Here is a 17,242-nt window from a genome sequence, read left to right as displayed (position 1 = left end):
TTCTTGTACGAACTGTTTGCACCCGTTTCCGTAGAATTTCAATGCCGAGAAGAAATTCGCGCGTCCCAAACGTCAGTCACAAATTCCAACACGATATTCGTCACAGGAACACTTCGAACGTTTTCACGATACGAGAGAGAAGGGCAGCAGGAGGGGAAGAAGAACACGTGCGAATCTTGCCGCAAACTCAAGGTTAAATTGCAAAATAGCCTGCGATATTATAAGATCGCGTTGAGGGTAGTTTTCTGAACGCGCGCTGCGGCTTGACTGACTCATCCCCATACCCCCCGACGATACCCCCTCGCGACCTGCTGTCGAACGATGCGCAAGCGCCATACCCCCTCTGACGCCGACTTCTCAGTACGAAACGCCTATGAATTCGCGCCGACCAAATTTTCAATCGCTTTGAATATTCCGTCTCTTTAGAAAAATGTTGACAGAAATCCGACGCTTTGAAATTCAACTTTAATTCGATTTTAATTCGGGCGCGAACGAACGATATTCACGGAAACGAAGTACGCGTTTGCTACCACGACCGTTCAACGACGCGTAAGAAATTCCGAACGAACTCTTTTGGCAGCTTGGAACGACCAACGATCGCAACGAATATTCGTTTCTCGTTTCTCGATATTCTGAAAAATATTCTGAGAAAACGGGAGAAAGTGAATAAACGACAGAATGGATACTAGAAAAGAAGAAAAGGAGAAGAGAGTGGCGTAGAGAGGGTGGTTTCGGCGCTGGTTTAAACGCGACGCATGCGTTCCCCACGCGAGAGGATGTCCGGGGTGAGCCGTCGCCGTACTCTGGCCGACGTATCGCAGTTTCTAGCTCGATGTTTGTCCGCGTGGTACTCCCAGGGACGGTGCTGCTCGTCCCAACCACGAGGGTGTCGGAATACAAAACACCCCGAGAGACTACGCAATTCGGACCGCTTTGAGCTCGACGAGGAAACGAGAGAATACGCGCGGCACACGGACAGCTTACGAGTCGAGAAGAAAGTACTTGTATCGATACATCCGGCAACGAGATCTTCGACGCTTGCGCTCCTGGGCCAACCGACCAAAACTTGCCACCGGTTTCTTTCTTTTTCCTACTTCGGCGCCAAGCTCGGACCCTTCGTCGTTCAACTATGGAACTCGCAAGGCCCCTGGGAGCACGGCAAGCTTCTACCCGAAGTAAACAGTTCGACAAGGAAACCCTCGCCGTCACCGTGATACTATTTTCGACCGGGTAAGTGGCCAATCGTGTGTACTTTCGAACACTTTTTTCTCTTTCGCCTTTTCTCTTGTCGTTCATTATTAACGCGTTGCTAGGAATTGTGTCGATCAAGCTTTTTTTTATCCTTCCTACCGAAAAAAAAAAAACCAACCTCGAGCCGAGAAACGCGAATTTGTTCCGTCAATTTGAAACTGAAATAAAACCAAATGGCAGGATTTTGATAGGAGGTTTTAAACGACGCGAAGCTGAAACAACGAAATCGATGACACGACGATAATCTGATGCTATCAACCGATCGTTCGGGATAAACGATCGATATTTACGATATTAAGGCGAAAGTAATCGACTTAATTTACGAGTGTATAGTCCCGTACTCGTTCGGCTACCACCACAAATTCACTCCTTTAACGTCAGCTGTCGTCGCTTTCGTCACACTAGGCACCTTCGTCTAACTGAGTACATACACCGATTCGCTGCTGGAATATTGGATGCGCACTCGAGAGCATGCCGAACGAACCGCGTAACTAATTTCCAAGCAAAGACGAGACGAAATTACTTTTGCTTCTGATCGCCGAGCTCGCGAATTTGTTCCGCAAGTAAAAGTGCTGCTGTTGTTTTTTTTTTTTTTTTTTTTATCTTCTCTTAACCATCGTTTACGACATGGTAAGCAACGGGACGAGGAGAAAAGTATCGCAATGGAGGGTCGAAGCGACAAAGCTAATTAAATCGTCGAGCGTGCCGGCGATAAGACCACCACAGTCGGACGATTAGACGTTTATGATTTAATAATAATTTATCCATTAGCGGTCGTGAAACAATAACGCGTTATATCAACGATTCAGGCTTCTGTCTCGACGTTAAAACGGCCGACGACATTTGTCGAAAATATACGAGAATTCGAAAGTTCGATAACACAGCGTTTTAGATTCTAAAAATCGTGAAACGGACGCGCTTTCGCTTCTCTCTTCGCTTTTTCCTTCTCAATCTCGATTTTTTCCATATTGCACGTGGAAATAAAATAGGAAGGAAGGAACCAGCGGACTTTGAGTCAGAGATATAAACAGGTCAACGTAACTTGGCAACGGAATCGTTGAGAAGAACGGGAAAGGACGAGGAGAAAAGATGGAGAAAGACGAGCACCGTAGCGTATCTCCGGAGGGAAAAGCGTGTTCCTTTGCTCCTGGTGATAATAAAAAATTCCAAGGTACGCGTAACTTAATTTAATATCGTGGCCAGTGCACCGTGACCCGATGATAAATCCCTCGGTATCTCTGACCGCGCCGTTTCTATTCTTCCATTCTAAAATCTGCCTACTCTTTCCTCTTACTCGAACAAAAGATGATGGTCGGAATAAGAATAACCAGGAAGTAGCGTGGCGCGCCACTAGGCAAGTCGAGGACTTAAATTAAAGCGAAAAGATCGGCCAAGTACTGCAGGAAATAAGAAACGGCTGGCAAACGATCGAAGCGGGATATCATCCGGTATCGAGTCGACTGCGTAACGTCGTTCTTTGCTTATATCCTGTGTAACTAAACTCGTCGACTGCGCTGTTTTTACGAGCGGGTCGTCACAGAAATACTGTATAAAGAGGCGAAGCTTTGTTCTCAGTTGGGAATGCTCTTCGACGGTGAAAAACGTTGCCGAAAGGCATCGACTGATATTTACGCGCGTCATCCGATAACGTTTACGAGAGATTTTCCATGTTTATTTTTTGCGTTGCGGGTCACAACGTTCTGATGCGATTATCTGGAATTACGAATTTATAATCCAGATTAACGTAATTCTCTGCACCTACAAAGGGTCGGCCACTGGATCGAACGGATCATATTATTTCGTTGCAACTGCAACTGAACTACGACTCCTGAACTACGGGCTGGCGGTAATAATATCGCGTTAATACGAAGAGGTGTCTTTCCTTTCTCGTTTATTATTCCTTTTCGAAAGGTTCCGTCTTTCGGTTTCGATCCACTTTCGGAACGATGCCGTGCATCGTTGCTGGAATTTTTCGAACTTTCGTACGTGTACGTGTTGGCACATTTGCGCGTCTGTGTACAAAGAGAAAAAGAAAAAAGAAGGCGCGAGAGAGAAAGAGAGAGAGAGAGAGAGAGAGCGAAGAGGCAAACTGGATGCTGGTGGTGCCGGCAACGGCGGCTATGTAAAACGTCGCGGGACAATCGTACATCGTGCACGTTCTAGTAACTTATGAATAAACATTTCTTGACGCCATCCAGTGGAAAATTACTCTCGGAAATGTTCCTATCCTTCCGCCTATTCTTTCTTTTGGTATTTCTACCTTTTTTCCTCGCTGCTTTCTTCTCGCCGCGCCCTCGAAAAGCAAAATTCCCCTCTGTCGTCCGAAACATTGGAAAGACAGTCGATCCGATTTTTCATCGTCGTCGTTCGTCGCGAAAACGGAAACCGACGAAATCGAATTCGCGGTCCGCGATAAAATAATTTGAGTAATTCAACGTTCCACACACATACGCGTGTACATATATATATATATATACATGTTTTGTTGTTTATAAATTGCAAATCAAGTTCGTTTTATGTAGACTGTTAGTTTGGCATCGGGGACCGCTTCCGCGATTAATGTTGACACGATTTGGGTCGCGTTTGATAATTAGTTGATCGTCACGTTGATATATAATACATATAGCGCTTGGTGCATCCTCTGGACGTGGTAAAAGTGAATTTGTCTCGTGTGCTATCGATGTACTTCGGTGTTGATTTATTAAACAAACTTGGCTAGGGGGTTTTGAACTGAATCCGATATAATAATAACGTAGCATTCGCTACAAATTTCTGTTTCACAAATGTCTAGCGGTTAAATTGAAATGCGATTCGAGCGACGCAATAAACCGTGGCTCCGTGCGAAAATTAAAAAATCACACCGTCGAATCCGTATGTTTCACTCTTTCAAAGTAAATTAAACGTGTTCAATTAGCGATTTCTCCGGTTAAATATAATTTACCTTTCAACAATTCGTTAACCTTCTACCTTTGGTTTAGCGTACCGATAATTTATTTTCTGCCCAGTTTATTTGCGAATGTAACGAGAAGTTTCGTTCTCGACAAAGGTACGCTCTATTTGTATGTAACTCTAGTGCGTAATTCGCAACTAATATAACAGGAATACGTAATAAGCAAGCGGATCGATCGATCCGTTTGTGTTTAGATTTCGAGTAGGAGAGCTTTGTGACTCGTCGGTTGCCGATCGAAAGTGCCGTTACACAACCGAAGATCGCTACGCTCTTGATAACGTTTCGAGCACTCGAGTGTTATCACGCGGCAAATTTACAGTAATGAAGCACGTAGCCGCGAGAACTAATATGAAAACGGTGAAAATTCGACTCCCGCCGAGAGAACCAACCGTTCTTTTCCCTCCAACCCTCGCTCGCTCTTTCCCCCTTTAATGGCCTTGATCACGAAACCAGTTAAAAATCTACACTCGCCCGAGCACGGAATCGTTTCTTCTGTAAGGAAATTCACGGAACCCGCCCAAAGGAAAGATTTCAAAAGTGACCGTGTCGTTATATCGATGGAGTTGCTTTAATTGGCGGAATGCCCTTTAATTGAATCGGTAACTAGTAATCGAAGAGGTGCGTCGTCTTTCCGATCGACGCCAATTACCTTTGAAATCTAAACTACAACTCGCGGTACGACGATCATCGACCACCTACGACGAGAAAAAGAACGTAACGGTAAGAGTCGAAACACGAGAAAGTCGCGAATGTGTCCTAAATGATTGGCCGATGCTGCTACTACTTTTGTAAACGGCAAATGAATATCCACTCCGAGACCAAGTTCTTCCATCGACGGTGATTCAAAGAAAAGCTGATTTGGCGAAGTGCTTGAAACCAAGGAACGGTGGATAGTCGGTAACGAATCCTCCTTCTTCCATACTCGGTACTTAGAAACGCCGCACCTCGAGACCGAGACCGAGACCGAGGGCGAGAAAACGAACGGAGGAAGGCAAAGAGACAGAGAAGGAGGAGGCAACGGGACGTAGAAGGAGGAAATATCTCCTGTCAAAGGCGACTGTAAGGAAATTTTCGCGGAAAGGAAAAATCTGTAACTCGACGAGAGTAGTGCAGAGAATCCAATTGTCAGTGGCAAAGGGACCACGCCGTACCATCGTTGCGATGCGGATCGGGGCAGATCGAAACGAACCGAAGTAGTCTGAAGTTTTCATGGTTTCGAACGGACGAAAGAAAGACATTTCTCCTCCTCTTTCTCGGTTCGCGGCCCAGGGAGCAGAGAATCAGACAAATCAAGCGTCTGTCAGATATACCTTCGAGACACGTTAACCGTTTCATTACGATTATGTCGTTAACCTATTTTCTGAAAATTTCGAAATGATCGAGGAATACCAGATTTTACACGAACGCTACGAAAGAGAACGTACAAGTTGTCGTTTATTCCGAACCTTCTTTAGATCCACGCTGTCGTTTCCCCTTTATTTCACGAAGCATCGGCGAAAGCATTTAATTCGTTTCAGCGTTTCTATAACGCTGTCTATACTCGAATACAGCAACTACAACGCGCTACAACGCGCTACAACGCGCTACAACGCGCTACAACGCGCTACAACGCGCTACATGGTACGCACAAACATACACATGTAAACGATTTCATCCACAAACAAACGAACTCGAATCCCTCAGTCCTACCCTTTCGTCGGCTCCTCGTTCATTTGGCTTTCCGTTTACCGCTAGATGGAGATCGATACAGGGGGCAAACGTTCGTACGATGCAACATTAATCAGATCGGTCCCGAACTTCCCGAACTTCTGCCAGTCTTTTATCCTCCACGTAATCAGTCTCTTTCCTCGGTAGCGAGCGAGAGATTCGAAAAATTCCAGTCGGATTAGAAAGTCTGGTACGACGATGGTGTACTATTGGTCCGCGTGTGACTATGTATCGAGCAGTAACGGACGTGATGAAAGCGTTGTTAATTTCGCAATTTTCTTGAACGTTGAAACGTTGAACGAGCTAACGATAGGACGATAGACGATAGGGTCGTTTTATTAAATTTCTTTCCTGCACAATTAAGTACAATTATGTCGGTCATTACCGTTTCGAGGAACGAGTAAGTTCGCAAAGGAATGAAAATTTCAGCGTACCGTGACGGTTTCCCGTGGCTACGGAAAAGACTAATTAAAAACTGGCGTCAGTTTCAAAGATCGACCGTATAAAAGTTTCGCTGTTTTGGCAAAGACCCAACCCAAACACATTTAGCAAACGAGACGAAACGATTTTTATACGTAGCTATATATTTGATTAATGCGAAGATTTAATGACTTTGATCCGTGTGTACGTTCGCACGTAGCATGTGTAACCAAGTCCCTTTCATATCAAACGTTTGAAATCCTTAATTCGCTTCACAGGAAACAACCGTTAAATTGGACATTTCATTAAAATTCAGAATGTGCCGAAAAAAATAACGAAACGTATAGTCGCTGGTATTTTCGCTATATGTATTACGTTTTCATACTCGCTAATGGATTTGGTGATCTCTTTTTTTTTTGTATCTCCGTATCGTTTTATTCGATTAAAACAATACTGCAACATTTAAACAGAGCGAAGCTAGTGTTTCGATAACTTGCGCTAGAATGTATTTAACTTGCACGTTGTTTCCAATGGACGCCACGATTACAGAATTGCGGCGATAAATCAACAGATGGAAAGTTTCGTTTGGCCCCGTTGATTCAAGGAAAGCGCATTCGATTAATCGTGACGATCGCGTATCGTTCGCGAAAAAGTCCGCGGGTCTATGAACCGTACTGTATAAAAGCGCGTAAAATGGCAAGCGCGCGTGCATTTCTCTTGTTTACGCGTTTCCTTCCGCCGTGAAAGGACGAAATACAGAAGTGGAAGTAAAGGGAAGTGGATGATACTGAAATGCAAGCTCTTTTCCCGTTTTTACGCGTTATTCCTCGTTTCCTTTCCACTTACGCTTTTTATCTTTGCTCCCCTTTCTCGCGCCACCCTTCCTATCTCGCCTTCATCTCGTTCTCTCGTCTCGACGTGTCACTCGTAACAAGACCCGACAACAATACTCTTCCCTTTTCTTTGTTCTGAAATTCTTTGCTCGGTTGAGGCTTTGTGTACTCGTCATCCGTATTAATTAAAAGTTTTTGAAGGCCCCTCGTATCCACCGTTAGTGCCTCGAAAATACAGACAACAACGACTGCAACGAATCGCGACGCAACTCAGCCGCCTTCTTCTTCTCCTTGCTACACAACGTGCAATCGTTTCTACCAGACTTCTTCCTCTTTTCTCCCTCTCTTATTCCTTCTTCCTTCTTCCTTCTTTCGTTATAATCTTGATATTTCCTTTCGAGTCATCTCGAGAACGTCGACGTAGTATCTGAATTTTATGCTTCTCGTAGCTATTCTTCTCGCAGCCTGGCTGAACCAAGCCGGCAATGTTGAAAGAAACTCAATGCGTCTTGTCGACTTTGAAAGAGAATCGAGGGAACAGAGGAGAATCAAGGTACTAGGGAAAATTTACGTCAATGACGATCAACAATGTAGATATTTGTACAAAAACGATCCGAACTCGGTGAGAAAAGTACCGGGAAAGTCGGAACCAAACAGATACGTACAATTGTAATTCGTTTTATCTGGTATCTCACTTTGAAACTATGCATTTCAACGTTAGCGTCGGTAGTTGCTCGTTTTCATCCGTTTGTTTTCAAAACTACCATTTCCTGCTGATATTGTAAACTAAATAAACCAGTTAAACGTTATTGAACGTCCGTTTATCAAAAAAGTATGTAATTGTGTATACCAATCAAACCGTTTTCCGAGAATTTTTGAGAAATCATTTTTTTCATATGTTTCCATTACTCGGATACGAGTAAAAAAATTTCTATCAGACTCCGTGCTTTCAGGTCACTTTATTTATGCATTTTGCTACCGTTCGCTCTTTCCGCAAGATCGATGAAAGCCTTTTTCCAAAAACGATCATCATCCCCCTATCCGTGTATTATGTCGTGAGAATCGAAACGTTTCGTACAATTCCAAATATTTTTAATTGCTCTCGTTGTATCGAGCTAAAATGTTTTTCGTATACTTAGATCGCTTTCTCCATTCCATACACGATCGCCGCTCTTCAAACATAAAATCATCCTGTTGGCCCTCGCCAAAAGCCCGTTAAAGCTGCTGGTTGGTAACCAACAACGATAGCGAATAAACTATTCATAGCATAAACAATAAGTAAGCGCATATATGCGCCAAGCGATCATTAACCTATTATGCGTACAATATAGCCGTAGTATACTATACCTAACGGGGAGACAACAAATTTTAAATCGCGGACAGTGATTTAAAAGTTATTATCCGCAGTTTCGTTCTACTATAACAAGAAAAATCGTTTCGCAGTCGTACGAGATATCGTTGTACGTAATTCGATCGAACCAGATGTTTCTCGACGCTTTTCAACGAAAGTTGAAACATCTTTCTTTTTCGATTCCTTTCTTCTTTCGAGTTTATCCCTCCACCCTCTTCATCTCCTCTTCTCGTATACTTCTTTCTTCGCGTTTTTTATTCCTCTCGTTCGTTTTCCGTCCCAGCCCGCATCCTACGTCAGTCTGACATTGTCAGCCGATCCCAAGCGGAAACTCTAATGGAATTGTACCATCGAACGTTAACCACCAGCGATTCTGCATTTTTCATCCAACATTGACCATTTGGATTACCATGAAATTCACCTCCGTAAAATTCGTCAAAGACTGACAAATGAAAGAACAATTTTATCGAGTTTATCAAGTTTATCAATGAGTTTCGCCAACATTAACCGTTCGGCTAAAATAATTTAATCACAGCATTTAGGTAACTCGCCGTGAAGCAATTGTTTGCAATTGTATGCAAGTGCGTGCGTACACGGGACAAAGAAAAAATTTGAAAAGTAAAACGCAAAAGGAACTGACAAGATAATAATGACCGTAAAGCAGGGAAGAAACTTTACTCCTGCATGAAAGAATAACGGAGAATCTCATTATGCGACATCGGCGTGGTCGTTAAACAGGAATAACAACGAAGAATAGTCTTCGCAATTAAAATCTTACACGGGTGAGGCACGGTCGAACGTACCTATTGTTATTAGAAAGGCGAGTATCGCAGTTCTGAAATTCACTACACTTTTCGTCAAAGCCTGTTGGTCGACTAAATAATTCTCTGCTTTCCCGTTTTCCATTCTTCGGAATCTAACTCGGTTTTTGTCAATGAATTTACGAAAAATGATGAAATGGCGAAAAGTAATTATCGAAGAGACCGTAGGACGAGGGCACGATCGATACAGATAACACTTCACAGATCTTTCCTACGTATGCAAGTCGAAGGCCTTTGTCAAGTTTCTCTTTTTCTTTTCTTCCCCTTTTTTTCGTTTCATCATCGAACCGTACATCCCTGTGTGGTTTCGCTTAACCCACATGACCATTGATCCGGGATTTAAGTGCCGTTTCGTGTACATCACGAAGATATCGTACGAGGTGTCACGCTCTTCCTCCGTCTTCTACGTCTCTGCTTATCCCCTTGTTTTATTTTCACGCTTGACGTTCCCCATAAAACGAAGAATTAAAATTGAATGGTAATTTTCCGTGAACAAGGAGGGAATAAAAAGGCAGGCGTATTCTCCACGATTTCAATCGGCACAATAGATATTAACCGTTCGTTCGTCCAAGACCAGCGTTTCCATGCTTTCGTCGTGCCGTCTCATTTAAATCATTTATAGCTACACGGCAACGATAAATACGTACATCGATTTACATACGTTACGATGAAAAGCCAGCAACCACTAAGGTACTTTTCTGTTCGGATCACCTCCACTTGCGTAAACCGAAAAAGCTGATTACTTCGACCGTTGACTGCGTTTTAATGAAGCAAACGAGTCTGGGAAACATGGATGGAAGAAAGAAAAGCCTGGAACGACCGAAAAATAACAGTTTCCCCTGGCGCATTCGACTAAACGTCTCGTCCCATTGAGACTGTTTTTACAAAAGAAACCACGCGCGTTTCCGATTTCCCCGATCTCCATCTATTCAAAATGTGAACGATCCGGCGATAAAACGGAAATCAGGCAAATTGTATTTTCTCCCTAGTTCGTTATACCAAATCCGTCCTGACGAAGAAACGATATCGTCCCGGGTTTACGCCACTTTGATCGTAAGTCGGAATAACTATTTAACTAAACGTATTAACGAAAATGTGCCCCTGGACAATTTATGAAGAAAGAAGAGATTACAAAATTTCACGGGAAAATTGCAATATATTTTAGAAGCTTTATTAATTACTCGATGAAGGCAGCGGAAAAACATACCCGTCGAGGGTGGAAATGATCGCGTGAATTTAAGAGACTATAGCTGTAAGCCTCTGTCGAGGCAATGATAAAGATGGAAAAAACGAGAACGAGAGGTGAGAAGAAAAGAGAGAAGGGTGCGGAATACAGTGACTGTAGTTGGAGACTTTCTAGTCGTACCGGTAGCCTTAAAGAATTCATGAAAGCTAAATCATTTTCTTCGGCCGCCTGGTCTCGGTGGAAGCGTCGAGGTTTTCTTAATGTTGCGATATTTTACGAGAAAACTCTTTAAATCTAATATATTACCGACAGTAATTAAATATAAGTTACATCGAGACAGAGGCTGCTGGTGAAGTATAGTCCATCGAAAAGTAAAGGGAATGTTGGGAAAAGGGGCAGCAGATCGGTCAACACTTTGTCGAGCTTCAAGATAGAAAGTTTTGACGGTATCGTGAACGAGACCGACCGTCATTGTCGGCCAATACTTTCGGAGCTAGGTGAATCTACAAAAATGTTCTCCGACTACCTTTCTTTCTCTTCCCTCTAACTTCGTACTCTTCTCTACTGCCACCCGATTGCCTCGACACAACCTTAGATGACAAAGAACGATATTTAACGAGTGCGCTTATAAGTTGATTCTTATCCAAGATATCCGATTGATCAGGAAAATGTCTAATATCGTATATTTTCCTTTGGTGGCGATATTCTTGGAGAAAAAAAGTCGAGTTTGCAATGAAAAAGTTTCGATGCATCTTAACCTGCGCTACACGCGTTAGAGTCTTTGGAAAAGCTGACACGTCGCGCCGGAAATCAGGTGTGCTACTTGCCGTCTAGTTGGGATTTATGTGTGTCATGACTGCCTGTTGCACGGTAGCTAACTTATACGTGTTAGCTTCGGCCTGACTACAGGTAATCGGAAACATTGATTTTCACCACCTTCAGAGACATTTTAATATCTTGGCTTTCTGTTTCGATGGCAACTTCGTTCCACGCTCGGTGTCTGACAAATGCCGATCCATTCTACTGGCGGCTATAAATTTGGCCGAGCTAAAAGCGACTTCTTTCGAGGCGATGCGATGTAACGATCGCTGCTTTTCCTGGAAACTGCTGTGTTTTACAGAAGCTGAGAATCGGCGTGAAAGAACGAAGAAAATTACTTGGCTCCTCGAACGTTAGGGGTGCTGAGCTCTTAATATCTGAACGTGATTTAAGATCTGCGGTTAATTAAATGGAAGCAAAGTGTCTGCATAAAAGAGGAGAAGTCGTTCGCGCAGCAGTAACTTAAATTTTATAACTTTCTTAACGAAACGTTCGTTTTTAGTAGCGTTCGGGATACCTCCGTTTCTTTGCACAGGCTAAAACATTGAAACCATATCTGTCGCTGAGAAGAATTTTGAACGATTTGCACAATACAAAATGGAAAAAAGGAAAGGAGAAAAATCGAGATAGGAAAGAAGACGGGGACGGTTCTAAAAGAGAAGCGAGAAAGATAAATCACGCGCTCATAGCCACAATCAATCCCAGCGCCTAGCACGGACCGCCTTTCGTATCTAAGCCGTAACTTAAAGTCTGGATGGAGGAACATGATTCTTCAGAACCTCGATCTTCCAAGGTTATACGATCCTTTTTTGATTGCCGACGGTAGACCGTCGCTTATATTGGACGAATCAAAGATTCTGTCTTCGAAATTTCCATCTTCTCGCAGGATTATCTCCGATAACTTTCAGTACTTGTCGATCGCCTTCGTCTCCCTTTCCATTTTATTATTTTCTCGCCATATGTTCGTTTACATTGCGTCGTTCAAGATATATCCTGATAATGTAGCTACCTATACACCAACGTTTCCCGCAGATGAAAACTGAAACGCGGGCTTTGCGGCCTCATCTATTCTCGTTTGCGTTTACTGCGCCATAAATTTCCCTACAAACTGATCGATCCAACGGCCAAATCAAAATGAAACGTAAGCGGCAAAACAAGCCTTGTTTTCGGTTACACCGAATTTTAACACCGATTCGATTATCGTTTATAATTTCGTAAAGATAATGTAATTAGTAAATAGTAGATCGGGTCAAAGTTTAGCTACGTGTTTCGGTCTCTCTACATTTTCCAATCGTTACACACGTACGATATCGAAGTAGATCAAGATACGAATATGAAATCAGCAGCACCGACTGCCGCGCTACTACTCGTTCGTAGGTATCTAAACGTGCTAATTTTTGCAACAACGTTCCTGCCAGTCTAACGTGTTTCGATCCTGACGTTCACTTTTCGTAACCAGGAAAAATCCGTGGATAAAGAAAATGTCGAAACGACTGTTTTCGAATCAAACCATCGAGTATCGCGGACAGAAGAAAAATAACGGTGATATTTTCGAACAAAAGCTACATGGAATTGTGGAATTCCAGATTAAATTTCACATTGCTAAAAGTTGTGTAAATTAGTAAAATTCGTGTTACTCGTGCAACAACAAATTACAATTATCTAAAATACAAAGCAAAATTAATTAGTAATATTCATATTCTGGCTGGAATCCCTTGCTATCCGTTGCTGCAGATTATCATTACTAACACTGTTTCAATTCCAATTAGTTCTTTGGAATGTCGACAAGAAACGTTTCAAAAGGTTTCTTGTATGTAAAGAAAAGAGCAAACGTCGAAGATCAAAGCCTCCTTTCCCTTGCGTCACTTCGTTATACCTTCTTTTAGAAGTACGTATATCGACTTACATTTTGAATCTCAGCTAATTGGATGTACTGGTTTGTTGTACTTTCGATACTAATATTTCAAGCGGATCTACAAGAATCGAACGTATCGTACGGCACAGAGAAAAATTCATGCTGCGAAAAACATGACGCGACACGTATGAACTCTGAACTAGCGGAGAAACCGTCGGCTCGTATAATTTTGTTTGTTTATGGCCGTGCTGCTACTCGATTTTTCACCCCTAATGGACGCGCGCCAACTGACAAACGGCCCCACCCGTCCTTTTTTTTTTAGATAGTCCGTCCTCCCCTTCCAACTAAGAGAACCAATGCCGTCAGCTTATCCTACTCGCTTAGTTAACGTCCGACCTAACGAATTTTCAACGAAATACACCCGCCGTAATTTATAGCGAGTTCGATGCATCTACTTACGACGAACAACGAGAGAAAACGTCTTCTTCCAAAAGAAAACGTGTACACGTTTAGACGTAAATTCGACGAAAACTAGGAAATTTCTTACGATAAGACACGAGTTATTCAGGGAAAATATTTTCACAGAGAGAGAGAGAGAGAGAGAGAGAGAGAAACGAGAAAGACACGGAGAAGAGAAAAAGACACAAACTCCTTAAAAAACGAGTCAACCAACCACCCACGCAACTTTAATTTCGCAGCAGTATCGGCTTGTAGCATCGTATAACGTTGGCATTTAAGCTGCGTCGTTGCATCCAACACTAAATCATAAGATATTAGAGAATGTACCCAACCCTTCCTATTCCGGACAGCGGCCCCTTGCTCGAATCCTTCGCACCTTCCTGACCCGACCAAGGGTAGAACCAATTTTTCTCTCAACTGTCGCGCCGAGTTACGAAGAAATGAAGCTAGCCTGCTCTCTGCTACCTTCTGTCTGCCAGCCTGTGTCTTCTTTTTCTCCTTTGTCCTTGAGTTCCCTCTTTTCTTCAGTTCTTCGCTTCTCTTTTCTTCGAAATGAGTTTTCCTTTTGCGTCACAATCGTTTGCGCGAGACAGTCCCTTGTTTCGACGACCGACTAACCCATCGTTCCCGTTACGAATGTCTTTTCACATCTGTCTTTGCTTATTTCTCTAGCCATTTCTCGTCGATTTTCCAAGCGAATTTTGCGCCTTAACAAAACATAGTAACATCGAAGCACCGGTACCTATGAACGAAAAATGTCTGCAACGTAACTGTTGCACGACGATTTAACCCTTTCAAAATGGGTTTTTCTATTGACAATGAATGCAATCGTGGCAATACTACGCCCTAAGCTAGAAGCACAGTTAATCAAGCATAATTACAAAATCTTTCCAATTCCATTCTTCCTATGCGTTAACAGAACAGAACTCGGCGATGTTAGAGAAATTTAAAGAAATTAGGATGGTCCTGTATTTCGATAATTACAACTCAGAGCAATTTTTCTAACGTATTGTTCTATTCCAAGCGAAAAGGTCAAGTTCGATCGTCCTGAATCTGCTAGCCAGCCTCGATCTTTCTAGGTGATTGCGATCGACGTGATTGTACAGAAACACAAATCTGGAAACTTCAGGAGCAAATAAATGTAGCGATTGTGCGTACAAGAAGTACGTAATGAAGAGAAGATAAAAATAACGCAAGAACGACAAAAAGAAACGAAGGTAAAGAAATAATAAAAAGGAACTCGTCGAGCCTCTTTTTACGTCCTTGATCATTTTATGCTTCCGCGTGTTTTTTTAAGACATTTTACGAAAAAATTTGCGATCAAAAAATCCAGGACAAATCCAATGGCAACGAAAGACAGGCAACAAACTCCGGATAATAGTACTTTCTGTATCGTGTCGTATCAACGTGAAAGCTAACGTTGTTTCGGAACAATCAAAATCTTAAAGATAGTGGGATATCGTATATCGTGCTAGTTCACAGTATAAGGAACATTGAGATGCCGAAACTGCAAGACATATAAACCTACGTTCATACAAGGGAGACGTCGGACGTTTCGTCGTTGCAGTCTCGCCCATTGTGGCCACGGTATTAAATTAAACGCTGAAGAAACTACTTAATGCGCGTTCCATATGCAGATTCACGTCTCCGCCCTGGCTTCCCTAGTCTCATACCAGAGGCAATATAGTCTCTTTGTATCCATTTTATGATGGCTGTTGCCATAAAGCCTTACCACCTAGAAAATATAAGTGCACAAAAGCTACTCGAAGCTTCCTCTCGATCCCTATGATTTTTTACATTTTTTACAACTAAATTTAAACGATAGCTCCTTTGTTAGATCTTCTCCATGTAGATTCGAGCTTGGTATTTTGAAATATTTAGATTTACCACTAACAGATACGAATATATGGTGGCTTCTCCACCAGTTCCCCTATCACAATATTCGACACGTACTTTGCCACTCGATAGAGCTTTCAATTAATTCATTTCAATCAAATCAAATCAATCTTGATATAATGAAAAGAAGAGAATGGAAACGGATTATTAAGATTTAACACATTACCAAGATTTTCTAAGAATAAAGCAAGAATTTGAAAGACAAACGGGTTTCTTAGCGACTACACATTTTTCAGGATCGCGAAGCTGTAACTGAGTTTTATTATTCTACTTTGAAGATAGTTTTTGGTAGAAATTTAGGCCGCGTGTAGTCGGTGAAAGCGCGGGTGAGATTCCGCAGATGCCCAGCGATTGCTAGTGATCAAAGTCACGTAGCCATCGGTTATTGGTTTGATTGTTTGACGCGAGAGAGTTTAGAGATAGCAAGCAACCCGACATCGCATTGCTTTAAAGAATAGGAATATTGTTCCTGGAAGAGAGATAGTTACGGAGTAAGGACAGCGAGGGTGCTTTCCGATAAAAGGACTATAAGGAACAGCTCGAAACTTGAGAACTTCGAGAAGAGAGGAATGCCTGAGTGATTCTGCTATGGAGAGACCTACGTGTTTAATAAAAATTTCTAAGGGGCGGGCACATTGAAAATTCTGTGTCGGTGCGAATACCTCTGACAACAAATATCGCGGAAGACCAACGCAATAATGAAATCGAAACGGGGACTTTCATAAATTGGAACTTTTTTAATTTCTTTACAGGAAAACCTTAATAAAAGTTTCCACGATCAATTAGAAATATGCATCAAATTCTTCCCCCCCTGTTGATTATACCAGCCAATTTCCTTGCAATTTTAATTTACCATCGATGAAATGTACATTCGAAACGGAATAACAAATATTTCAATCATTATTGCTCGAATCCTGTACTTTCAGGCAAAAAACTGCAACTTTGCCCGGTCTTCCGTTCGCGGAGAAGCCAAATGAACAAGGAAAAACGAAAGCAAGAAACAGAAGAAAAGAAAGAGATAAGAGAAGGAAGAATGGGCTAGTGTTTATCGTGCGATTGCCGAAGGCGGCTATTTTGCCGCTGCACTGTCACCGCGTCGTAACGGAAATAAAAGAAAAACATACTTTCGCAGTTTCCATCGCTTTTCTCTAAACTACCACGGAGCCATTATCCGAGCTACGCTCCCGCAGCATTTTATTCCGTGTCTAACTTACTTTTCGTGCTTTAAACCGAATAATTGAACCAGGCTAACGAATCATTCGCATTTCAAAGTACGTACTTTCGCTAGAGCACTCGCTACATTTTCTATTTATTACTCCACTGATATTTGGAAATAGAATATTTCCATTAAGATGACAGTTTTATTCAGCCGTTAACGAGGTTCGCGCTAAGTTTTATATGTCAACGAAATTAAGAATTATACCGATGTTCGGGGAATTGTTATTGATCGTGAAAGCATAAAAGTTAGATTAACTGGAAGCTAATCGAGAACGTCGCGACGCCAAACAATTTCAATTTTGCAATCCACTCTGACCTGATTCTAAAGATAGAGGTGGCCTCTTTGCCCTCTCGCCTCATTCTACGAGCAACTGATATCGATACATTGAACGTAAACGTGTCTACGGCGTGGCACATACTACGAAACTCGATACACGAGAAAAGGAAAACGCGAAGAAGGATGCTACGAGAGAGAA

The 17,242-nt window shown here is 42.4% G+C and overlaps 2 protein-coding genes across 19 annotated transcripts in view; one reads left to right on the top strand and one right to left on the bottom strand.

The window, feature by feature from the left end:
- LOC117232714 (tyrosine-protein phosphatase Lar) overlaps window positions 1–17,242 on the bottom strand; it is a 278,813-nt gene that overhangs the window by 176,897 nt on the left and 84,674 nt on the right. The window lies entirely within an intron of this gene.
- On the top strand, window positions 823–16,834 carry LOC117232865. Of its 2 annotated transcripts, none has more exons than XR_004493213.1 (2): window positions 823–1,230; window positions 2,241–2,401. XR_004493213.1 is itself a non-coding variant. In XM_033492578.1 (2 exons), the coding sequence occupies exons 1-2, from the start codon at window positions 1,130–1,132 to the stop codon at window positions 16,698–16,700; spliced, it is 327 nt and encodes a 108-aa protein (XP_033348469.1). In that variant the 5' UTR covers window positions 823–1,129; the 3' UTR covers window positions 16,701–16,834. The 2 variants fall into 2 exon arrangements, 1 of the variants encoding a protein (XP_033348469.1); XM_033492578.1 differs by lacking the exon at window positions 2,241–2,401 and adding an exon at window positions 16,475–16,834.

The sequence above is a fragment of the Bombus vosnesenskii genome, unplaced genomic scaffold, assembly GCF_011952255.1.
Source record: "Bombus vosnesenskii isolate JDL3184/JDL3185 unplaced genomic scaffold, Bvos_JDL3184-5_v1.1 scf7180000013263, whole genome shotgun sequence".
In the NCBI taxonomy this organism is placed as follows: domain Eukaryota; kingdom Metazoa; phylum Arthropoda; class Insecta; order Hymenoptera; family Apidae; genus Bombus; species Bombus vosnesenskii.
The sequence above is the reverse complement of the archived record's forward strand: the minus strand, read 5'-3'. Positions and strand labels throughout refer to the sequence as shown.

Coding starts and splice junctions, on each gene's coding strand:
- LOC117232865 (XM_033492578.1), top strand. CDS start 1,130: ATGGAACTCGCAAGGCCCCTGGGAGCACGGCAAGCTTCTACCCGAAGT. Junction 1,231..16,474: donor GTGATACTATTTTCGACCGG/GTAAGTGGCCAA, acceptor CTGTACTTTCAG/GCAAAAAACTGCAACTTTGC.